At 36.9% G+C, this 26917-nt stretch overlaps 1 protein-coding gene and 1 long non-coding RNA gene across 3 annotated transcripts in view; one reads left to right on the forward strand and one right to left on the reverse strand.

The window, feature by feature from the left end:
- Positions 1-26917, forward strand: part of LOC119507022 — a 110356-nt gene that overhangs the window by 61391 nt on the left and 22048 nt on the right. The window lies entirely within an intron of this gene.
- CLYBL (citramalyl-CoA lyase) overlaps positions 1-26917 on the reverse strand; it is a 292265-nt gene that overhangs the window by 4356 nt on the left and 260992 nt on the right. The window contains 5 exon segments of the mRNA XM_037800076.1: positions 16206-16330; positions 20788-20955; positions 22221-22314; positions 24079-24168; positions 24170-24181. Of these exon segments, the coding sequence (XP_037656004.1) occupies positions 16206-16330; positions 20788-20955; positions 22221-22314; positions 24079-24168; positions 24170-24181 (489 nt within the window).

Below are 26917 nucleotides of genomic sequence, written 5' to 3' on the forward strand. Positions count from 1 at the left end.
GGCCCTGGGTAAGACAGTTGGGGTACTAAAATGGATAAGGCTTGAGCCCTGCCCTCAAGGAGGTTACAGTTTCTGGAGGAGAAGAAAAGCAGCAAGTGCCATGAAATGCAACAAGGGTTACAGAAAAAGCTAGTGTGATGAGCAGGGCACAGAAAATCTGAGGGTCTGAAATGACTGCCCCTCTCATCCAATCAGGATCATCTCTGCTAGTTTGCCTTGTTCACAAAGGTATATTCATGTCCACAAAGAAATACTGTATACCTCTAACAATGTCATGCATTTCCCCACTATAATTGCTTGGTACGCAGTATAAAATGGACTTCTATTTAACAAATACCTATTGAATTGTTATAATAAAGTACTGGTCAATCACTGTGGCACATCTTAGTGAACTGTGATTTCAGACTCCTGGAGAAGGGCAATTTCACTATAGTGTATTTATATTTATAGTATATTTATCTGCATAGGAAGGGAAGCAGTAACTATTGGGCTGTAGCTTTTCTATTTCCTTGGTCACTGCTGGGTGGTAAGATAGGCATTGAAATAACATTATCAGACCGTGAGTTCTTTATGGGGAGCATCTGACTTCCTATTTGATAGCAGAAGTGGTGATGATGATGATGATGGTAATGACGACAACAGTAATCACTTCTATGGGGAATATACATATTATGTTGCATGTTTGGCACTTGGTACTTGAGAATTTTTTTCCCAGAGTACTAAAAGAGTAATTTCCTGCAAACTCCAAATTGATCTAATTCCTTCCTCCCTCAGTTTTACTTTGAAATCACTTATTTGGGCATCCAGGGAGTTCTCTCTGGCATAATATGATGGTATTATCCCTAATGTAAGGAATTTCTCTTCCGGCATTAATGATAATATTTGTGTACACCTGTCATAGTCTTTCTTTTTCAGGGTGATACCCTTTTCCTAAAGTCTTGCCCAATAAATTAATTATTTACCTCACAAGAGTTCCCAGTGGATCCGTAAAACTTTTAGTTAGTGTTGGCCATTAGCCATAGAAATTTCTCTTCAAGATTGTAACATTATACCCTCTATTTGCTAAAAGCTCTCAGCGTCTAGCCTGTGACAATGTGGCTCTTCCTTACTAAGAAAATCAGTTGCTCCTTGATATCTCAAAAATAAAGGGGGTGGGGAGTGATGCTCACACAGAGACACTCTAACGGCATCATTTTATTCTTTCTTCCTGTTTTCAACCAATTGCACTTGGAGAATCCTTAGAGAGGCCCTCGTGTGGCTTTGGTTCCCTCAGAATTCGGTTATGACATTCCTTTTAAGGTTGTAAATTTGGTTCGCAGGTGCCAAAAGCTCAGTGGGGAGGCTGCCTGGCTGCCAGAGATCTCCTTGACAGAGTGCTCAGACATTTATTGGGGAGTTGCACCTTCCTAATTGGGATCATGCTGTTATCTTTCTGAAACAGATATGATCGTATCATTCATTGATCCGATGCTTTGGTTTGCGTTAGCTCCCTTTGGACCTAAAAATACAGTTCAATATCCTTAGCTGAGCCTTGAGGGTGTCGGAAATAAAGCGGTACCTGTAAGGGAATAAACGCTCTCTCGGTTCTGGAGGAGAAAAGAATTTATTTACGATCCTGCAAGATGGGGCGTCCAGCCAAACACGCGGAAGACTGGCGCCCCAGAGGAAGAGAATGGCGATGTTTAAATCTCCTACTCCTAATTCGCAAGTCCCTCCCCTGTTTCCCCATTGACTGGGTACTACAGAGGTTACAGCCTATCCGAGAACACTAACTAATTCATCTTTTGAGATTTTAATTTGTACAGCCAATCCCAGAGAGCCAACTAGCTCATTATTGAGATTTTGAACTGATTAGCCAATGCCCCCCCCCAACTTTTTATTTTTTTGCTGTGAGTTCCCGCCTCTGATACTACCTCATGTCTCTTTACATCAGGCAGATTCTCTCTTCTCTTTGTCTGGGGCTTGTTTAAACTGGTTTTGCCTCCATTTCCCTTATTCCATGCTGTCTCTATGTGAAAACGAAACTTATTCCTTTCTTACAAGGGTACCCATGATGAGGCCTGGCCCTGCCTCCTCTCTGCCTCATTCTCCTGCCAGTACCCGGAGCCTACTCGGCTCTCGCCCCACCATTACCAGGCTGCTTTTCACCTCTGCACCTCTAACACGTGCTCTGAATGCCCTTTTCCCTGTCTCTCTGGCAAACTCCTCCATATGCTTCAAGACATCAGAAGATGTGACCTCTGCAAAACATTTCTAGATATCCCCAGTGGAGCTAATGACTCCTTCCTTTCCTTATATAGCCTCTCATTATAGCACTTGTCACACTATTGTAATTGTTTGTTTACACTGCTGTCTTTCTCACTATGCTGCGAGGCCCTTGAGGGCAGGGGCCATGTCTCACGTATCTTTGAGTCCCCAGAACCCAGCACCCAGTACATGTCAGGTACATAGAAGATGCTCAGTGAATGCTGACCTGATGATGACAGAAAATAATTTGAAAAAAAAAAGGAAACAAAAGTAAAGCAGACAAAGAGGAGGGACACAGACTTGACTAAACAGGGAGGCACAGGTTCTTCGATAGTTTTCAAATTTAATTTTAGACATCAGGAAGGGACTGTGGTTATTTGGGCAAAGCTTTGTTATTGTACATGACTTGGACATGTGCAGTGAGGTTCTCAAAATGTTCAAGGGACTTGGGATCCTATCCCATCAGGTTGTGTAGGACCACCTGACTCACTGTGATCATCTGCTCACTCACCATCCAGCACATATTCAGCGCCCACTGCATGCCTGGCATATGTTAGCCACTGGGACTGGGAACAAGACAGACATGGTCTCTACCCTCATGGAGCTTTCAGTGTAGTAGGAGGAAAAGATATTAAACAAGCAAATATACAAATGATTAGTTACTTACAAGTGAGTACCTATGCTCAAAAAGCAAAGCACTTGGTAATGGAAGAACATTTAAGAGACCTAACCTGGGCAGAGCGCTAACTTCCATCTTTCCCGGCCCACCGCCACCATGGAACTATAACTTCTTAATGAGTATGTTCAAGTGTTGATTGTGGTGATGAATGCATAACTATATGATAATACTGTGAACAACTGATTGTACACCATGGATGATTGTATGGTATGTGAATATATATAAGAATTCAGGGGAAAAAAATAAACAGAGGGATACAAGTGCTGAAGAAAATGTGGAGAGAGGGATATACCTATTCACTGTTGGTGGGAAGTAGAATGATGCCGACTACATGAAGGACAGTGTGGTGGTTCCACAAGAAGCTACATATGTAGGTGCCATAAGGTCCTGCAACATCATTATTGGGTATATATTTGGAAGAACTAAGAGCAGGGACATGAAAGGACATTTGCACACTGGTGTTTATGGCAGCAGTATTCACAATTTGCAATGGATGGAGGTGGCCTAAGGGTACATGGACTGATGAAGAGAATAGTGAACTGTGGTGTATGCATACAATAGAATATTGAGTGGCTGCAAGAAGGAATGAAGTTGTAAAACATGCAACTAGGTGAATGGATCTTGAGGACTGCATTTTGAATGAAATATGCTGGAAATGAAAAGACAAACATTTTTGTAACACCTAATATGGACTAACTATAATGTGCACACTCTGAGAATTTAATCTTGGTGCACAGGTTGTCAGGGGAAGGCTTACTGTAAAGGTCCCTAGGTTGTAAGCTCTTAACAGTAGTCACATCTATTCCTGAGTTGTAATGGTTATCTCTAAATTCTGAGACGCTGAGCACTTTGTGTATAACCTGGTTGGTCTCTGGAACTTTGGGTATCTGTTTGACACCTGAGACTCAGAGCTAGAGTTCAGCAGCTATGAATGTCAATATTACTTCATACAGCTGAAAAAGAGTTTAGACTTCAATAAGAGCTACGAATGAAGCAGATCTTTAGGACTAAAGACAAATCAGGCCAAGGGGTAAAGGAAAAAATTGACTGTGTTTTAAAACTTCAACTTCTGTGTGAGACCAAGGGAAGAGATGTTTATTTGGTGCAGGATCTATATTTTTTTATAGCAAACTAAATAATTTAACTTTTACGGTCAGTTTATTCAAACACCATAATTACATGGAACATTGAACAGGCGGTGAGATGTGGTAGGTTTGTACAAGTTAGTGTGAAATCCCAATGCATTCCAAAGTAATTTGGGCAGAGAATAAAAATATATTTGCAGGGCCCTCCTGAGGAACTGGGGGAAAATGAGGAAATATTAAACTTCCCCACTTGGGGAATTACTGATATTCCTACAAGCACTGGGAACTACCAATTTAGTAGGTGAAGTCCTTGATCTTGGGGCTTGCCCTTATGCAGCTTGTTACTGCAAAGGAGAGGCTAAGCCTACTTATAATTGTGTCTAAGAGTCTCTCCCAGAGAACCTCTTTTGTTGCTCAGATGTGGCCTCTCTTTCTCTCTAAGCCCATGAGGCAGGTGAACTCATTGCCCTACCCCTATGTGGGACATGACTCCCAGGAGTGTAAATCTCCCTGGCAACATGGGACATGACTCCCGAGGATGAGCCTGGACCTGGTATCATGGGATTGAGAAAGCCTTCTTGACCAAAAGGGGAAAGAGAAATGAAACAAAAGTTTCAGTGGCTGAGAGATTTCATATGGAGTTAAAAGGGTATTCTTATGTGCTATATAGATATCCCTTTTTAGTTTTTAGTGTATTGGAATAGCTAGGAGGAAATACCTGAAACTGTTGAACTGCAATCCAGTAGCCTTGATTCTTGAAGACGATTGTATAACTATGTAGCTTACATGATGTGACTGTGTGATTGTGTAAACCAGTGTAGGGACAGATGAGTAGAAAAATGGGGACAAAAATTAAATGAAAAATAGGGTGGGATGGGGAATGGGATGTTTTAGGTGTCCTTTTTTACTTTTATTTTTATTCTTTTTTTTTGAGTAATGAAAATTCGAAAACTGTGGTGATGAATGCCCAAGTATATAATGGTACTATAAAAAAATGATTGTACACTGTGGCTGATTGTATGGTATGTGAATATATCTCAGTAAAACCAAATTTTAAAAAAAATTTCAAGCCAAAAAACAAAGAGAGAGCCCTAACGTGGTCAGCTGTGGCTTCCTTTGTGAAGTCATGTTCAAACTGAGATGTAAAGGGTGAGCAGCAGCTAACCAGGGGAAAGGGACAGGAGGAGGGAAGGAAAAGCATCCAGCATTTGGAGAGGGAGACCAGGGTATATGATGGTTCAGAGTGGAGCTTGGCTCTTTGATGGGGCTTGAGCTGGGTGAGTGGAGGAGAGTAATGTGAGAATATGGATTACCTCTGGTCCCACAACCCTTTCCAGCTTCTGTCTTACCTTTGTCCTCTCCTTTACCTGCAAGTGCCTTTCTGGGCCACCTGATCTTTCCATGTTCTGGTGATGGTCATTGGTCAACCTTGGTATATTCATTGCCAACAGCTGCTGAGCTTCCAGTTAGGACACAGTGTCTGACCTCCAAAAATTTAATGTAGGGTCGGGGTCAAGTTAACTCATACAAATGACTTAACAGTTAAAGTGCAAGTGAGTATGTCACATTCATGGTATTGAAGTAACCAAGATGTCTCTGGTCACCAGTGACTCAACATATAAGAAAAGAACGGCTAAAGTATGAGATACTGGATCTATCTATGAATCTATCTATGGAAGGGGTTTCTTCAGGGCCTGTGGAAAGGGAGCCTAATCTAGCCTAAATTAAAGCATTCTGGAAGAGAGACATTTTAAAATATTGGTTCTGCTACTCATTAGCTGTTTGACTTTCCTTATGACAAAGTATATAATGACTTAGTCTCTGCTTGAGTAGGTCAGATTGAAACCCAGTGGACATCTCTGTTCTCGCCACATGCACACACAGAGCCAAGACTTGCTCCCTCCTGTACCCTGAAGGGAGAAAGTTGAACCACCTGCTTCCTTTTCTTTTATTCCAGATATTTTCCCTCTGTCCAGGGTGGTCTGGGGTCCAGCCGTGGGAAAGCTAAGACCAGGCTCAGCCCAGCGCAGCCTTGCTTCTGAGTGGGACCATCACCGACAGGTCTACCCCGCCCCTCCTTTCCCAGCTCTTCTGCCCAGCAAGGCTCTCTGGGCAGCAGGGGCAGCGCGGTGGGGGTGGGGAGGATGTTCATTTTTTCCTGAAGAGGAAATATGAAGATTCCCCCAGCAACCATAGTCTATATTCTAGTTGACTGTAGTCCTCAGTAAGCCTTCGAATAATAGTTCCTAAACTTAAAATTGGAGGGTGCAATAGTACTTTATACTTTTACAAACTATTTTCAAAGGCATTTTCTCATTTGTAGTAGGGAAGACATTCTTATTTCTGTTTTACAGATGAAGAAACTGGCATGCAGCATTAGTTAGCGAACTGATGAGAAGAATAGGACCAGAATCTAAAGCTTTTCACCCTAACTTCAACTCTTTCCATTAATCAGTATATCCCAAAGTATGGCTGGCAATAGTGGTACATGAAATGATTACAGAAGAAATTTTAAATACTAATAAATTTAAATATATATTTATTTTGTAAATAATATGTTTAGAAAAATTTTTATTTTAATGTGATTTATATAATATATAAACTTATTTCAGGTATATTCTTAGCATGAGGCTGAAAAAATGAAAGTTGATATAAAGATATTAAATAATATACAGACTGTGCAGATAAGCAAAAATGTTTTAATAATTGGATTTGGAAAAAACTTAAATATGATATGCTGCCATTCTAACATTCTACTTGAAGGTCTTGTATCACAAATACCAGGGGATACTTTAAATGAGAAAAAATTCAATAATATAAAATATGAATGACATTTGTAAGCTCTAAAAAAATCTCAAAGCATTTGTTAGAAGGATTTAAGGTAATGACAGTTGTCCTCGTATATGCTTCTGAAAATCAGTAACCCTGTTTTATGGATAAACATCTTCAAAAATTATCAAGAAGATACTATAAGAATATTACTGAAAGCTTGGGAAACAGAGAAAATGTTTTTTAATGCTTTAAATCGTAGTGATAATTTGATAGGGATTTTAATGATTTTTAACATTAAAAGTCAGTAGCCATTTTTTCTTATTGCCAGATAATTTGCAAATGCTAATATAGCTCTATGAATTTTCTAAGTTCAACTTTTTTTCCATTCAACATGGAAAAACATTCACATTATGCTTGTCTTTACCAATAACTCTAAATTTAAAAAGATGACACCACACCCTTTGGGGAAGCCCTTTAAATGATCGATAGGGATTGTGTAACAGTTGGAATATTGGAAGGAAGTTAGTCTCAAACATGATTGGACAGCACAGTGACAATGCTGGCTCAGGAACAACATGTTGAACTGCTTGGCAAACCCTGCAGCTTTGACCCCAGAGCGTGAGCCTCAGCGTAGGTGTGGGCTTGGGGGATCCTGCACCTTGGGTAGCACTATTGGATTTATTTTCCAAGTTCTGAGAGGTGGAAAAGCCTTGGAGAAGCTCCTTCCTTATTCCTCCTCTCCTTTCCCCTGGAGCTGTTTTGGCTTTAAAAACTCAAGAGTCTGGAATGTCATTGGAGACTGGGAAGGGAGGGCACTCACCTGCTCCCTGGTGCAGCTCCTGCCTGTCATGCCAGTGCTGCCTGAGAGGACGCCAGGGGCCATCTGCTCCTAGCAGTTCCCCTGTGACTTTCCAACAAATGGGAGTAGGGAAATGTACAGGATGGGCACAAGATGAAGTGGCAATCAGTGGCTGGCGGCTAAAACCGTGAGGCAGCTTGCAGCCTAGGTTAGGAATGTGGGCTTTGGGGTTAATCAGTTACCCCCAAGTTTGAATCCAGGCGCTGCCTTTTCACAACTGTGACCCACAGAAAATAAATTTATCTTTCCGAACCTCAGTTTCTTTTTCTGTAAAATGGGGATAATCTTACCTCCCTTGTAGGACTGTTGTGGGATTAAGAAAATAATGTAAGCAATGGCTTGTCACATTAAATGGACGTAAATGGAAGCTGCAGCAGCTGCCATCACCATCACCATCACCATCAATACTGATACCTCAACGCGATTACTGCTGCCGCCATGATTGCTACTATTCTCGCTATTATTTTTAAAATTATTTCATTCCATTTTTCACAAAAAGGCCCAGCAAGAAGCAGAACATTTGAACTATAACAGGATTTTATGATTTCACAGTTGCTTGAAGGGTAGTGAGAGAGATTGTTCTTGAAGATGCAATGAGAGTACAGGCAGACTTGAAAGATCCCAGTCCCCTTGGAACGTTTATAAATCATAGATGAAACTGTCCCTTTAAGAAACTGAACTCTGGGGTGTTCTATATTTGGCACAGCATCAGTAGGAAAGCAAATCAATATGAAGAACTTAAAAACTTAAACTACCAGGTGGAGGAGATGCTAAGCAAATGGAAGTGATGTGAAATTGGGCACATGGCTTCCCCTGAAGGACGGTGCTGAAATGGAGGACAGACTCTCCTGCAGACGATGAATGCGGACAGGAAGGGATCTTCCAAAGACACGTGGCCACATGCATTTGTACAAAGGGGGAAGTTCCTTGGACTTTGGAAACTGAGTGGATATAAAATTCATAGACCACATTAACATTGTGCTTTTTGGAAAGGAAACATGAAATAACAGCTTTAGCCATACACAGAAAATAGAAGAATTAATGGTTTGTACATGAGTCACGTTCTAACTGCAAGGAGATTAATTTGGGACTTTTCCAACAGTTTTAGGAATTCAAAGGAGTGAAGCAGCAGCATTAGATGTTTTGGAAGATGTTTTTAGAAGAGGGAGGGCAGGGAAGGGCAAGTGGGCTGAACAGCAGGGAGGAAAGTTGAAGTGAATGTTGGAGTCAGTTATCTTAATATGTAGTGAATACCAAGCATCTTGATGGAAGGTTTCAGTGGGACTTCACACACCGACAGGGAGACCAAAGGTGCCTTCTGTTTTTAAGATTCTTTTTAGAGGCTGTGAAATTTGGGGAGCAAGATTTGTCTTTTGAAAAATTTCAAGCATAATGATCAGACAGGAATAGACAAATCTTTATTTCACATATCTTTTGATAAGAAAATCTGGAAAATCAAATCAAGTATGCTATGTGGAAAGCTATCTAGCAAGGTGAAAACAATTGGATTTCTAAGCATACCGAAAAGGAGTTTCCGCATTTGCTAGGAAATTAGATTTTGTGCTTCATTTTTCTTTCTTTTCTCTAGCTTTATTGAGGTATAATTTGCATACCATAAAATTAACCCATTGTAAGTGTACAATTCATTGTTTTTTTAGTGACTACATAGAATCCTGCAATATATCACCTCAATTTTGATTTAAGGTAGAAATCTTTCAAAATATTTTTATTTTTAAAGCTGATATAAATATGTAACAGGCCAAATGTTTAAATATTTTTATTTAAAATATTTTATGTTAAGTTTAAACTGGTATTGCTTATTTTGAAAAGCAGACAATGCCATTTTATAGCAGTTTGGTCTCTGCAGCTGAGACCAAACTTCCTCTACAGGAATAAACACAGTCGGTTTATGATTTCCTTGGAAAATATATCTTAATGAACTAACATTAACTAGAGGGTACTTTGAACTTGAAAAGATTTACTAAAATACCGATAGGTTTTTCTAAGTAAAACTGATGAACAGTAACTGATGAAAATTTTTTCTTTCAATTTTTCTAGAAGGGAGCTAAAGCTCAGTACCATATATACTATTAAAAGTACATTCAATAATTCTTTTTATTGCTGTCAGGAATTTGGAAATCAGTTAGCTAAACAGTATTTATTAATTGTCTGTTGTGTATCTATTTCTGTCCAAGATGCTGTAAAGAGGTATGTGATACTATAGAGATAACTCTTTCCTCTTTAGCGTAGTGGTGAGAAACTGCGCTTGTTTTTCCATTGAAGACCACTAACCCAAAGGGAGAAAAAATATTAAAAACTATAGAAATGCTTAATTTATATTCTTTTAAGTGAAGTAAAAATCCAATTTACCTGCTTTTAATATAAAAATTAATTATAAAACTCTAACAAATACAACAAAAAATTAAAGTATGCACTGAACTTGTATATTATAATCAGTTTAAGGATAAAGGACAGGATGGTAGTAGAGGGGGGATGATGTAGTGAGAAATAGAGAAAACGATATAAAGAAAAAGAGGAAACAAAAAAGAATTAATGGAAAGGAAAACAAAAGAGAAATAAGAAAGACACACATAGAAACATACCTACTGACCCAAACATATTAAAAGGGAGAAATACTGTAAGAGGGAGAGAGATTAAAAAAAGATGTCCCAGTAGTAAAATGATCATTCCATGGCCCTTATTTGGATATTGCTATTAAAGATATATTGCCAGCCATGGTGTGTTTATGCAAACATAGGCATAACTGAGAACATGACTTTGGGCATCTATCCTTTGAACAAGATGAAATCAAGCTCTGGGCTAGATAAGATCTCTTTGCCAAAGACTCCCCAGTCCTGCTCTGGGAGTTTCCAATTGACCTTGGTAGACTGAATGTATGATCACTAATTGCATGGTGATGCCATGATCAGCCAAGGAGTCTTTTGGGGGCAGAGAGGATGAACAAGAGCAGGACAGAATTGAGAAGGAGGGAGCAATATGGGGAGCGATAGCTGGGAAGGTTGGGAAGACGCAGGGACACTCAGTGTTCTTTCCTTCCTCATCAGCTTCTGTCCACGGGGAGAAAAAGTGTGTGCCTAAGAAAAAGATATTAATCCGAACTATCCAAATTCACATTTGGTTTGCCACTGAGTATTTTTAAGGTGTTCTCTAGTCTCTAGCCATTAACAAGGTATTCTTTGTGACCAAATTGAAACTACATTTATGCTACATATGATAACATCTTTTTCACAAACTGAGCCCTGAATTCTGATCTTGGCTCTACTAACATCTTGGCCATTAGAGACACTGGGTAACCCCTAAACCCTTGCAGGGTCTCAGTTTATTAAGTTGTAAACTGAACAGATTTGGCTAGCAGATTTCTGAGATTTAATTCAGCCAAAAGAATCATATTTTCTATTGAAGTTGGGAAAAAACTCTGAAAAATATAAACCAAAATTAAAAATATATTTTTGATTAAAATGTCTTTAAGACTGTGTATAAATTAAGGGCAAAGCAAACAATTTTGAAGGTTATGAGATTTAACCTATATACAAGATGTCTTATTATCCTCTGATACCGATCCAGACATTTGCCACCAAAATATATATAAAGTAGAATATGAACAGAATTAAAATGTTATTGCCTTCCTCCAAATATTTAAAAATTTGCTATTAAATCAGTCTTAAAGTCATCATCGGCAAACTTCCATCTTTGAAGTCAAAAGTAAAACATATAGTTCTGAAAATGTTGAATGAACAGGGAAATAAAGGGATAGATGCAATTATTAAAATTCGCTCAAATAGTTATCACTAGAAATCACTTGTTCTGATTTTAGTTTTCCTGCTCACAAATAAAGGGGGAAAGGCTGTGGGTGGTGGGAAGATAGTCATCTATAAGTGGAATCAACCCTTTTCAGCTGACAAAGACAACAACCAAATCTTTAGATGGTTTATTTGATCTGTGTGAAAGAGTGGCAGTGGGATTTCTGGCACTTGAACAAGCAGAAACAATATTTTTGGCTAGAGACTTCTCCTGAGTTCTCTCAGGGAGCCTTCTAGAAGGCCATCTGGACCAAACAGTATTTCTTTTTTAAAGCCCTGCATTTGGAAACACAAATGAAAGGTGTGTGAGCCACAATCAGAAACCTATGAAATCATCTGCTTTCAATATTGGGGTGATGTGGTGATATTTATTACTGTTTGTAGCTTTCTAGTCGAAAAGACTTACATGAGAAAAAAAAGCCATCTTACTTTCTTTGTTGTTTATTAGGATAGATGTTACTAATTTATATTTCAGTACAGGATTTACTTATTAAAATAAATTTATTAATTTGCATCATAGTACTCTCATGAGTCAAATTAGAATGTTGCAGTTTGTGTTATGTTTACGGTGTCATGTCAGGTAGTGATCTTATTTTTGACCTTTAAAATCGTCCAATGAACCTAGATTTTAAAGGTGAACACTTCCCTTTCCTGATTCTTAGCCAGCCTGCAAAGCTACAGAGAATGAAAAATATTGAAAAAGTTAAACAAAATCCCTCTAAAACCAAATAAAGCACTTATAGCAATGACATGAATAAAAAAGAGTGCTTGGGAAAATTAAAATGAAGCAACTGAAAATGTCTGTAGCCCGATCCTACAGAAATATGAATATTTAAACAAAGTACCTTAAAAAAATCTATCATATGTAATACATTTTTCTGTTCTTTCACATTTTTCTGTTAGAGTCTCCATTTGGAAAGAAATGGTAAATACCTATATGAAGATTTCCTATGATTAGTGATCATTTGACAAGCAACTGACTATTTCCTGTATCTGTCATATTTGCTTAAGAAGTGATGAATATGGAAAGAGAAAAAATTAGCACTAAGTTTATAATACACACATGAAAAATATGCAGTATCATGTATGTATGAATGAATGTATATATTGTATAAATATATATATTATATGCATTTATTTATATACAAATTATAGTTTCTGTGGATATAAATTAATATTAACTGTGTGAGATAGTTTCATTTCAGTTATCCAATTTTCATATGAAACAAAAAAATCTTAGTTGATAAAAAAGAACTGTTAAAGTCATATTTCTTTAATAAGCAATACTAAATTCAGTTCAGAATTCCAAATTTTCAGATATTTTTCAAATTACCATTATTATGAAAAATGGAGTAAAAATGGAATTAACTTTCAAGTCACTGCTTTATAAATTTAAAGAAATCACATGGAAGTGATTTATCCTGGCTAAAGTAGTTTTACCAAATAATTTGAAGTTAAAATAATAAATGACATGCAGGCTGTATCTACAACTACATTTTTTTTGAAGGATGGAAGAAAGAATCAAGTTGATTAATATTGTGGATAGATACTTCACAAATGATGTCAGCTAAATTAGAATTATTTTTTATGAGAATTAAAATAGGAGCAGAAATTATGTAGAATGTTTAAACATTTCCTGACAGATTTTAATGAAAGAAAATGACCCAGAGCTCCTAATGGCAGTATAGCTCTAATTCTTATTGGTGGGGCTGTTGTGCCAGGCAAAATTCTTTAGCCTGAAAATATCTTTCAGTTTCCTGAATCAAAGCAGCCACAAATATCACTATACTGCCAGTCAGTGATAGATTATATAAGCTGAATTTTTTAAATGTTAAGTGTGTTTCACCTGACATTAAACTAAGGTATCAAATTTTATTTCCTTGGAGTATCTAAATTGAAATAAACAAAAATCCTATGATATCACCACTGAGTACCTATAATTTATCTGCTCATAACCTAAGTATTCCCATGATTTTTGTTATTTGGAGGGGACAGGAAGAAAAGGTAGCACTACCACAGAAACCAAAAATGACCCGGCATCAATTGTGTGAGCTTCATTCGGCTATACTTTTGGTCTTCAGACAGAATACAATTTAAGATGGGAGCAGGAAAAAGTAGAGAAAAGCAGATACACAATTTTGCCTTCTTGGGTCATTTCTACATAAAAGCATTACCTGAAGGAAATTTTCATTGGAGGGGGGAAAGGTCTTTTAGAAATCTATGAGTGTCTCCCTAGGACACAAACCATCAGTTTCCCATCTTTAAGTGTCACCTGTGCTTGGACAAAGTATCAGAGTGTTCATGTTTTCATCAGTGATTCACATTTGAAATAAAACAGATTAGATGTTTGTTGGAAGCAATACATTATACAACTGAGCAAACTATTTGTGCTAAATCTTTACAAACAGAACCCACATTATTTAAACCCCAAGATTCCGTCAAGATCCAGAGTCACCTACCTGCAGACCCAATTTTTGTGACCAGCCAATTTATAGGCAAAGTGAAAGAAACATGCTAACTGGATAAAATAACCGTATGTCACCACTGGAAGCCCCATTACTTGGAATCATTTAAACCTTACTGGACAAAGCACCAAGAGAATTTGCTGTAGGAAACAAACCTACACTAATGGGGCAGGGAAGAAATGACCTAATAGTTAGTCTCCCCTTTGCTCTAATTTCTATGGTTCTGTGTTAAGAAAAGTTGTCCTGCCACATTGTTGTGAAAGCTTATGTGCCAACAAGAGGGCGTTTCTTATTTAAAAAAAAAAAACAACAGTCCATAATTTAACATTTAACTTGCCATCATCAAAAGGCATAGACACTTTGGGACAATTTTCCCAGGGAACAACACTTTCAAAATATAATGGAAAAGTGTTGTTTTCATCATTCAAGAACTTAAATGCCAGTAAAAATAGGGTGTTTCTAGTTTGAATTTTGTTTGTTGGTGACTGAAATTTAGAGTAACCTCTCCCACACCCTTAGCTGCTTCTAATGACAGGTGGCTTTTTGAAGTCGTCCAATGAGAAACCCATTTTAGATTACTAATGGAGGCAGTGCTGGCCTCGACTGGGCCTCTGCTAGGTCTATGGTTTCAGTGTTCTGTATCTTGCCTCAGTTTATGATGTCTGTAGGAAGTCTTTCTCATATGCCTATCCTCAGCTGGCTCGGGGACACCAGAGGTACAGAAGCATTTCGTGAGTGTGTGCATAGGCAAGCATGCAGGAGAGAGGGGAGCGGATGGAGTTATTTACATATACTCACGGAAGAGTACAGAATTCTACTCTTTAGGTAAACATCTGGTTTTATTCATGTGAGATCTGGATTTTGGGGTTAAGATATAAAAATGGGCATAAGACATAATGTCAACATAGAAAATATTTTTCTATGAAACCCAGTTTTCTGCTGGCCACTGTTGGTTTGAAATGAAGAGATGTTAAGTGTTATGAAATCAGTATAAGTCCAAATTGGATTTATTTAACGTATTTACATATGCTATCTTTTGATATTAGGGGTAAGTTTGTGCAAAGATGAGCGTGGGTGTACACGTGTGTGCAGGAGTGAGCATGTGTGCATGTTCCGAGTTGAAGGCAGGTATCCATAGGAAGAAGGAGGGAGTGACCTAATTAAAATTGTCACCCACTTTAGCAAGTCCCAGGATTTTCGGGTGTTTTTACAGCCAGTGAAAAGTGCAAGTGACATTTCTCACATTGATGTCACAAGTTCACTGCTGAAAAACAATTTTTTATTTTGTTTTGTTTTGTTTTTGCAGGGGTGGTGAACCTCAACAATTTTTCAATATTGAGAGCCTCAACTATTTTTCAATATTTTATCCCTCCTGAGTAATCCTGCATTGTAGATATCAAAACTTTAACCTTTATATAAGTAACAAAGATGAGTTTAGGTATTATCTCTGGGATAGATTTATAAACACAACTTTTCCCCCTTTCCTCTTAAAAAGAGGAAAACGGTGTTATTGCAAATAACCTTTAAGATAATTAACTGACAATGCTGCAACTAGCATAAAATCTTCCTTCAGGCGACACCTAATTTAAGTGTTACTGGCACAAAGTGGAGACAGATTGTGCATCACCACTGCAATATTTACATAGCAGAAACCCACAGAGCAGGAAACGCGAGACTCAATGATGCACTAAATTAGGAACAACCGTACTCCAGTGTTAATTTGCTTTCCATTCTATCCAAATCTCAGGTCCAGAAATTGGTACAAACACATATACAACCTCCCACTCTTAAATGACTAAACCTGAGGAGATTTTTGGACATTTTTCCCCCCAAATTAAAATAACTTGAAATTTATTTCTTCTCTCCACAAGAAACATTTGATCAAACTGTTTATTTCATCACAACTTGCTCTCACTTTGATCTAAAATTATTTTCCTGTGAATGCTGCATCGAAGTCTATAGAGCAAAATTAAATGGACTTTTTCTGTTTTCTCAAAGCCTGCCAATATGTTTTATGGAAAGAATAAAATGAAAGACTTGAGAGCCAGTTAGTGAAATATTTAGGAAAGTGAGAAAAACCAATCTACTTTAAACAATTTTTTCACTGATGAATGCTGTCTCTACCCCAACACATGCACGCACATGCACACACACACACACACACACACACACACGAGCTTTTTAAAACCAAACAGTATTTCTTTTTTCAGATTCTCCCCTACAGCTGAATAGTAGTTTACACACCAGTTACACCCAAGGCTTTAACAAAACATTTACCTTTCCTAATTGTTGATGTTCTTTAAAGGCAGCAATCAGTTCTTCGGCCCACTTAATTTTTTCAGGAGAAGGAGAAAACTGCTCCTGGACCACTGCAATTTGGTTAGGGTGGATCACCTGCTTACCTACAAGAAGATTAATAACACTGGAAACACGAAACAACAAACAGATGTTCAAACAAAATGTTTCAACCACGCAAGGCGCCTGAATGCCTCACAGACTGTATGTTAAATAAGTAATTATTTTAGAACTTTTTTTTTTTCCAAGAACCGCAATCAGGCTGGCTTTTCTAGAATACCACATAAGAACAAATACAACAATGGAAGTAATTGTGTTTCTGATCCCATAGAAATGCCACCTAAGTGTAGATAATCTCTCATTTTTACTTACAGGTGGATTGACTAGGCAGCTCTTTGAATAACTGCTTTGGCTAGAATTTTAAAGGATAATGTCTGCAAATTAGAGCAATTATTTTGAGTTAATGTAGAAAAAAATTAAATGATAATTTTCTCAAATTTTAGAAGATATTGTTTGCTTCTTTTGTTAGGATTATCCTACCTTCTGCGATTTCTTTTAGAAGTGGTCTGTTGTTTGTCATAAAGTTTACTGTAGTGACTTTTCAACTCCATTACTATCAAACAGTGTCTTTCAATAATGTATTTGTCTTTCTTTTAGATGAATATAGTATATCATTTCTAACCAATAATAGAAAATTGGACTCCTATGAAAATATTGTATTCAGTACAGTAAAATCGGAGGCAGATTTGAACACCATGGTCTCTAGGTTACACCATTTAAAAACTTTTAAATAAAAAATTACAGAAAGTTTCTCTATCCAAAAATGTATCCAGATTTTCCCTTTTTGCTTATTGAGTGAAGAGTACATATTTTCCTATTATATAGCTACTTACACACTACAGAAAAAATCTTAGCTCTGTAGCAATAGTTTCAAAGGAGCTTTATGATTCTTTTTGAAGCCTTACGGATTTAAATAAAAACATTATATAAAGATAAAGTCACAGGATTCTGTGAAATCATGTAGTCATTAAAAACACAATTTCACATTCAGAGAAATGTGGAATCTAATTAGGGCATTAAAAATGCAGCATAATTTAATGCTATACTAATTATGAGAGTATGTTTTATTACACAATAAAATTATGGACATATTTGGCCCTTTCAAAATGAATGGACACTTAATGATAATTTATCTGCTAAGTATATTTGTTGGTATATCAACTTGCTTGCTTTTGAGACAGTTAAACTGTTTTAATATTTAGTAAGCATAAATTATATCCTTGATGTTTTATGAAATGTCAAATCCAGTTACTGTCATTATTCTATCAAACAGAAAAAGGAACAATATTTTTGTAAAAATATTTTTTAGTATTTCATGAAAGAGAGTTTAAGTGGATAAATATAACAATATATTTTCCTTACAATGGCATAAAAAACATCCCTCACATTCTATTTCATTCTTATCTGTCAGCATACTAATAAACCGTAAAACCTAGATAATAAATAAATATGTTTAAATTATTCGACGAATAATTTCTGGGATCAAATAATATCAGCGATGATAAATGAGAGCCTTTTTCAACAGTAGGTATTGAGATCATTTCTAAATAATCAAACAGTTGTTACAATATTATTAATAAAGGATATCAGTTCTGGTGCTCATTTCCTACTAATTGTTAGTGCTGAATTTTATAATTTATGTACATAATTTACACTGATGTATAAAAAGCCAGATTTCATGGGAACTCTTTGGTATAGGTGCAATAATTTGAGGAGCAAACATAAACTACTTCAAATACTGTGAAACAACTGATGGATCTCAAGTACCTGCATTTTGCTTAATGAGGTTAATTTTAAGATATGTATTAGTCTTTAGAAATTGATGAATGTTTATGTGAAGTTCTCTTTTATTGCACCTTATCTGTTCCAACAACTGTATGGCATACTTTAAAGCCATGCAGGAATGAAGCAAATATTTTATACAGAAGAGTTGTATTGACAAGTTAGAGAGGGTGCAAAATTAGAAGACATTAAAATTTATGACCATGAAATCCTTTTTACAGTACCACTTGATATACCGTGCTTTAAATCAATACCTGTCAAGTCTTTTAGGTAACTATATGATGGTGTCATTTTTGTCTTCTACAAAAGACTGCAAAAAAAGAATAAAACCTATAGTGCTTCATATTTATAATCTTTCTTCTCAGCATGTAGTACCAGAGTAACTGTAATGACTAAGTCAGCTATTTAAGCTTTATTCCAAGATTTATTTTTGGTTTCTTTTTATTAAAAAATTCCTAAAGTTAATGGCCATTTATTCAGCCAATGCATTGATTTCAAATCAATCTTATGTGAATTGTTGCCCTGTGAAACAATGACTGCAGAAAAAACAAACTATAACACAGTTTGGTGCATGGCTAACTTTTAAGAATCTATAATACATGAAAAAATACAAACCTTTTAAAAGTAAAGAAAATCCTTACAGCACAGACTCAGTGTTCTTATAATAGTGTTAGGAATAACAGAACACTTTCACTGAATTTTAAAACTTTCAACCACCTGCTCAGATAGGGTGGGTATTTTCCCTCCTTTCATTCCTTCCTTCCTTCCTTTTTCCTTCTTCCCTTACTTCCTTCTCCTGCAAAGCCCAAGGTGTGGCAATTAAATGCTACTTAGGACAAACAGATCAGGAGCAGCCTAAAACACTCATTATAAAGCCTTTATTTTTTAAAAAACACTACAAATTAATAAGCCTTATAATCAGACTAATTATCTTTTATTGGTGTGTAGAAATATAATTGGCACAAAAGAATACCTTCTCTCTAAAAATTCAAAATGGTTATGAAGTGTAACTCCCTAGTTTATTGACTTGTTCACTTTAATATCTAATGGGCACTGTAACCTCTGTGCTTCCCCATTCTTCCTGCTTTCATTTTTTTGTGATTTAACACTCCCTGTTGTTGAGAAACAATTGTGCCAGGCCCATAAGCCCCTCGTGCTGAGTTGGGCGCAGTCTAGAAACTTAAACCTCATCTGAAATACCTTGTCTTCTGTGACTGAATTAAGGACAAATTTAATTCAGTCCTGTATCCTGGAGAATTCTCAAGCTCCCTTGTTAAGTTCTGGGCAAATACTTACCCCTGAGGAAGCCGAGAAAACCCAGGTCATACTGAGTGATGGTGGAAAAGGCCAGTATCAATTCAGTGTTTTTCTATTTTTTATGAATTAGTTTTCCATTCAGAACATCTGGCTGCTTGGCAGCCCGTGCTACAACTTCAGCTAACAACATCAGTGTCTATTCAATAGATTTCATGGAGTTTTCCTCCAAGTTTTCCATTTTGGCCAAATACCTAACAAGCTGTTGGAAAGAGTCGGTGTAAAAGGCGGCAGGGACAAACAACCCCGTGGAAGTAGTTAGGTGACTACTTTCTTTCTCCATCATTATGAAATGGAGGAGCACTCATTTATTAATAATTTGGATAACTGAAAAATATCACTCTATAAGGGATCACATTTATTTTAACTCTTTATGTTAACAACACAAAAACAAATGTCAGTGTTTCATTCAATTCTAATATAACACTAAGATTGCTCCTTAAGTCTTTCAATTTTATTTTGAGTTAAACCGTCATCCATTAAGTTATCTTTTAAATTTAAGGACACTTGATGAAATGTTTCTTTCAGTAACCCCTAACATGATAGATTAAAAAGATATATTTATAAAAGGAATATCATGGATGCATTTCTCTTTTCCTTCTCATTTGAGTACATTTCTGAAGTTGATATCCTTAGAACTTTAAGCACGAGTACAAGTAAGAATAAATGAGTCATGGTGTTTTTCCCCCATGATTGTGTGTATGGGTGTGTGTGTGTGTGTGTGTGTGTGTGTATGTATGTAGAATTCTATTGTGGTTTTGCAAAAAATAGATTTCTGTTGCAAAACCACAATCCTCAGTTGCTGCCTTGGCTCACGGGGGCCTGCTCTCCAGGGCAGGGCTGTGGCCACCCGCTGGTCTCAGTGCCAGCGAACCCAGTGCCTGTAGGTGTTGCCAGGTGCACAGACTCCTGGGAGACAGGTGGTGGGGATGAGAGGTGGGGCTTGAAGGGACAGAAGAATCACAAACTAGTTATGAGTAAAACACAAGATGAGGTCACCAAATTATTGTTTCAGAAATGAATTAATATTCTGCAGTCTTAAGCAAAATTTCCTTGCATCCCTCAACTTGCCCCTCACCCTACCCAAATCCTAATGACGAGTCACTCAAAAGCACTTTCGTCCCTGCCCCTCAGGTCACTGAAAACAACAGCAAAATACTGAAAAAGACAGAAAAAATTCTGTAAAGAGAAAAAAAACAAATGATTTGTTTTTTGACTTGCAGAGCCAAAGGAAAACATTATAATTTGTTTGCAGGTTCTTGCCCCGAGTGGCTTTTTCAAATGTTTTGAAGACTGGAATAAATATATACGATATCTGATTATATGAGAGACCCTAATTTCCATTTCTGTTTTTTTGGAAGTGCTTGCTAATCTAGACGTGGCTTTGTAAGTGATCAAGGAATCATACCCGTGAAGCCCATGGCAGCGCCTTCTCTTGACTGCCTGAGAAGCCCCTCTCCATCTCGGAAGTCAATGTACACGAGATCTATGGCTTGTAGACCAAAGGCCTTTGCTACGACAATAATCTTTTGTCGCGCATAGAGAATATCCTGGGTTTCTTTGCTACTTGTTGCACCTGAAAATGGGATGTTGACAGAAAAAGGAGAATTTAATTCTGGAAACTGAACCCTGACATTTATTATAAAACCCAGTTGTAAAGACATTTGTTTTCCTGGGAATTGCTCCCCAGCAAAATAATTATTCAAATATAAATGATGAGAGGGATAGGCGGAGGTGAAGTGAAATCTCATGTGTTTACTTATCTTGCAAGGCCTCTTTTAGTTTATACTTGTGCATGCATTAGGAAAGTCTCCCTCCCTCATTTCAGGAGATCGATTCGGGGTCACAAATGACTCTTGAGATATTTTTCTTGGAAAATGTCTGCCCAAAGACAGCACCCCAAAATGCAGCCCAGCAGCTGGGAAAGGAAATGGTTAACTGCTCTCCCTGAGCAGGGAGTTGCGAGTGCTGTGGCTGCCCTGTCATAACGGAGCTAGGTGCTCCAGCTTCAGGGTTTGGATGGAACGCTTGGGGAAACGGAAGGGCACCAATTTTGGGACAGGCAGAGTGTCACCATGCCTTCCGTAGTCCACTGAACTGTCGGATACAGAAAAGTCTTCTGGAGATCCTGGTATTAAAAAGTTTCTCTTTTCCACCCTTGGGTGTCACTGTTTATATGTGGACACAGAGACTGCTCAGAGACTGCTCAGGGAAATCTCGTGTCTTCAGGTCACCGGAACTGTGGTTCTGAAAATGCTTTCTGTGATCTTGGCCTCTTTCTAGACACACTCACACCCAGACTGGAAGCATAGTGTTCAAGGGATGGTAAAGATGAATGGAAACCATAGTGTCTTAGTAAATATTTAATAAAATCTGTTTTAAGAGTAATTTAAGATCTATTTAAAAAAAATTTATATTCTACATTTGATGTAGAAAACAATTAACTAAAGCAAATGTGAACTTGCCTTAAATTTGTGTTAGAAGCCTAAACAGCCCTCAGACTGAGGGGAAAACAAAATATTTAAGCAAAGGAGAGATTGTTCACATAATATATTTATTATGAGCAAAGAATATGCCATATATTCCTGAACCCATCTGAGGCTGCAACGGGCTTTTTATTAGTTATTTTAAAAACGAACAGAAGTGATAACACAGTGTTCTGGAAGCAGGAGAGTTATGAGGAGCCCTGAATTATAAGGAAATGTCCACCCAGCTTAAAACCCTGTCGTGGCTGGCATATATGTCATGCAAATGTCCCACTCATGAGGGGCAAAGAAAAAGATCTATACTCAGGAACAGAGAGAGAGAGAGAGGGAGGGGGACTAAATGTGTCTTTCACACCTATGCTGGCTCGAAAATCCTCTCCTCCAAAAACAACTGCATCTAGAGAAAGGCCCACTTGTGGCCCGATCTTCAGGGTTTCTTCACAGACTGCCTGTAAAAGAGCAGAGCAGAAGCAAGTCTCACAGAAACGCACATAGGAGAGAAAAGCATGAGTTTTTCAGGAACAAAATGATCCAACTCTTAATACAGTTTGGCTAAGCTTTCCTAAAAATGCAGCCCAAATTTACCCCTTTCAAATGGTATTTAATATTGTCCAAGATAAGTATGTGGTATGTATTTGCTTTGGTTGATGGATTATATTAATATAATTGTTAATATATATGAATATAGTTATAATGTTCAAATTATAGTTGATCCAATTCCTAGAGACACTTTGAGGTAGCTCATTTTATACCATAATTTCTATTTTTCCAAAATTCGTTTTTGATTTAAGAGTATCAGACTATAAACCTATGGTTTATAGGAGATAAGGAAGGAATTTTTAAATCAAATAAACTAATTGGCTTATTTGTATTACCATTAAGAATTCTTAGTAAATGTTCTCAGGATTGAAAACATACAATGTAAAAATCTACCACTCCAGAAGGGAAAATAAAAATGCAACAAGTCTCCCAAGATGTATTAAGAAGCACTTCAACTTTTATATACAAAGACGAAACAACATTCATCTTAATACATAACTGAATCTACAAAGATGGAGATACAGCATGCTAATGTATTTGGGGGATGGGGAAAAAATGAGAAACGTGCAGGCACTGTTGATTAATTTCAGGAGTTGCTGTAAATGCTTCTGAGTACATTATGGAATAAAATGGTGAAACAGTTCTTAAAATGAAATCCTTGTACGAATCTGTTTGCATCTGAGGGACGTGCTTTTGATTATATTCCGAGAATTCTAGGGCAGGCTGGAAGAATTTGTGGTTAGTTGTATAAACACGCTGACCACGAGGCTCACGGTAGCTCTCCAAACACTTGCCCCTCCTGCCTGTTCCAATAGGTCTCGAAGTTTCCTATTGTATCTTTTGCTCACAAATAATCTCTCTAGTACGGCTCAACTATATTTTTCCTTTGGTTTTAGTGACTTCTTTGTCCTGCATTCTGAAAAAAAAAAAAAGGTAGGCTAGAAACTCTGAGAAGGAGGTGCTCTATTAATAGTCACAGGTCAGGTGGGATGTGAGACATATTTTGGAAAAAATATGCATGACCACTTATAAGGGGGGGAAAAGGAATGAGCTGTGAATTTATTAAGGCAGGTAGTTTAATGCAACCATACAGAGGTTGAAAACACTTGGTTCAGCTAATCTTCCTGAATATATATTAGAAACTATTTTATGTTTCTAATATGGCAAACGGAAATAATGTACTACAAATTATGTGTGTATATTAACTTACAATTATTAAGCTAATCTACTCAATATTATGGATGACATTGCTACCAAAAGGCCGGGAAATTTCCCAATGAAAAGACAGTTGATACAAAAGAATAATTCAAAGTTAATTCATAAGGATGACAAAATGAATTTTCATGTACATTTAATCTGTAACTGTAATAATTCAAGGCATATATTTATAAAGTGATTATGTAATTAAAATTGTTACTAGAATATACAAATATTTCATTTAAATATTTAGGACTGTGAAGCTTTTCCTTTCTGTTTAACCAATTTCTTTGTTTTCTAAGATGCTCAGACCCTCGTTTTTGGACTATTACAGATAACAAATGCTGCTCAGAAGTACCTTGCTTTTAAATTTTTTCCAGAAAAATATTTTAAATAGGTGTTAAAATTGAAAATGGAGGCTCTCTTTAGGTGATAAATAAAATACTAATTTATTAACCACATTATGATTTTCTTACCTTAAAATTGAGCAAACCCATTGCAGATTCCACAAAAGGGATTAAATTCATTGGTTGGTCAAGTTTTCGGCCTTTTAAGTGGAATGAAAAATTTGTCTGAAAACTAAACCAAAAGTGTCATAGTTGATTCAGTGGGGAAAGACGTACAGTCACTGAAATGTAAACACAGAAGTACTATTTAAGTCTTTGACCTGAGGAAGTAATATCCCAGCCTCTTTCGTGTACACAAAAGAACTAAAAAAAAAGAAAGAAAAAAAAAAGAGGAAAGACCAAAGGAAAAGGTAACAAAGTTCCCACCAAACTAAAGAGTAAAACCCCAAGCATTATAATTTTTTTTTTCCAAGGAGCAATTTGTGGCCTAGGAGAACTGGAAGGAGAAATTCTCGAGTTTGAATGCTTTCCTTGAAAACATATTTACTTAAGACCTCTGGCCCTCACTTCGTTAAATGCAAATGTAGGCCCTTAAAACAATGACAGGGAGCTCTACCTGCCACTTCATTTTTGTTTTGGGCCCAGCGCTGACATCAGTCTAACTGTTCCGCAGCCTTCTACGCAGAATCTATATTATTCATTATAGCATAGAATAGTTCAGAAGGTTTTTCTTCATAATTTTTTAGCTTACCTACGAAGACCTTAAAAAGGAAGTTTAATTCTTTGAAGACCAAAGCTCTCCAATTTTTTCCATGAGACCAGTTCACAGCTAGCTCTGTGCTGCCAGTGGGGTAGCCCAAATTCCAAAAATCTATCATCTGGAAACATACAAAAGCTCTTGCATGGATCCCCCCCACCCCTTTCAAATGAAAAAAAAAAAAAAAGTACTCTAAATTGTAAATCTATTATGTCTATCTAGATCTAATAAGATGTGGGGAGATAAAAAAAAAAAAACACAGGTATGATAAAGACATTTTTGTAAATAAAGATGAAAACATATATATCCATTTTAAATTTAAGGAATATTCAGCCATTAATGGATATCAAAGGAAAAGGGAATTTTAATCATCTCTCCATTCAGTCTCAGTTGGGTAAATCATATCTAAGAGATTTGCATAAATATAAACCATCAAAGACTTTTCATCTTCAAAGGGGGTTTCAAGACCCTATAAGCTTTGTACTGTAATCATCACAGGTCACAACCCTGCAGGAATAAGGCTGCTATGGCAACATAAAAAAAACTAATGCTAAGGCTTAGCATAATATTCTGACTAATAGAAAGGAAACTCATTTTAAAAGCTGGCAGCCTATTTACCAGAAGCAGGATTAGAGGTGTTATTTCCCCTTTTAGCTGCCCCCTCCTTGCCTGTGCACCCCCCTCCCTAAAAAATCTAATCACTAGGATCTTTAAAAAGCTTTTGAGCAATTTGCAGTAACTTTACAATTAGGCTAAAATAAATCACAGCTTTCAGTAATGAAGAATTATTCCTGGTTGCTCCCACTACCCCCTCCCTTCTTCAGACATCATCACCTCCCTGGTAACTTTTTCAAGGGAAAGAATAACTCAACCAAAATAGCAAGAATGAAGAGAAGGCTACAATTTAAGGACGAAATGTATAGTATTTGATGTAAATGAAAATAAAACATAATTTATGTCACCTTGAAGCCAGAAAGTGGGTAGCAAAATATTAGTGGTTGTGGCATTAAATATACAGATTTTTTTTTCCTCATTTTAAAAAACTTGAAACATTACTTGCCCCATTCTTGGGATAACAGTTATAACTACAAAAATCATAAAGTTTAAATCCAGGCAAACACTTTATAATATAATCCCTGTTCTTAGGGAGAAACATCTCATGCCTTTTGTTTTTAAGCCAATAGTGGCAATTAAAAACTAAATATTCTAGCCCATCCTCTTTCTCCTCCTCCCCCTCGTTCTTAAAAAATTGCATTAAGTACTAACACAAAAGGTAACTAGTGGAGAAGTTTCATTAATTTTTTCAAAAGGAGACGATTAAATGTTTTCCGGCCTGGTAAAGTGTTTCATTTCAGCAAGGTGGAGGGACTGGAGGGGAGGAAACGAAGGGGGAAAAAAAAATCACAAAGAGACCAGGGAGGAGATGAAGTAGCAGGGCTCAGCAATTCTTTCAATTCCAGTGCACACCCAATAGTGTGTTGGAAGAATGCACACTGTTCGGGATTTTGTGGGGAGAATTGTCCCACGACAAAGGAGGCAGAGTTACGCTTGTTATAGTCCCAATAAGCTGTGGCCAGTCAAACAAGAACCCACACTAGCGACAAAAGGCGAGCAAGAGATTCTCACACAAAAGAAAACAAGTAAGCCCATCTTTCAGTTGTGCATCAGGCTCTGGGTTTTATGCTTCACATAAATACAAACGAAGAGGAAAAAATAAAACAGCTGAAAGACTTCTATTAACTATAAATCCTATTTAAATATTTAATCTTAGTTGTCTACATTTCAGTATGTTCCTCACAACCAGGATTTTAAAGCAGGGAACCGAAGCTGTAGCTAAAGGCTGGTGTGGGCCTCACCTCTCTACGCGTAATCATGGTGATAAACAGGCATTAACTATGAAACCAAAAGGGAACTAACGTACTATAACCAGTATCTCCAAGCTTCTGAGGAAAACCTTGGGGAGAGGAAAACCCCAGTTTAGCAAGTAAATGCTAGTCCTTGAATACAGATCTTCAAGAAGAATCCAACACAGAGCTGTCCAATAGAAATATAATGGCAGCTGAGTATACAACTTAAAAATTTTTAGTAGCTACATTGGAAAAGTAAAATGAAACAGGTAAACTTAATTTCAATAATCTTTATTTAACCCAAGACATCTCAAATATTGTAATTTCAACATGTGATCAATATAATAGTTACTGAGATATTTTA

The sequence above is a fragment of the Choloepus didactylus genome, chromosome 12 (genome assembly GCF_015220235.1).
Source record: "Choloepus didactylus isolate mChoDid1 chromosome 12, mChoDid1.pri, whole genome shotgun sequence".
Lineage (NCBI taxonomy): Eukaryota > Metazoa > Chordata > Mammalia > Pilosa > Megalonychidae > Choloepus > Choloepus didactylus.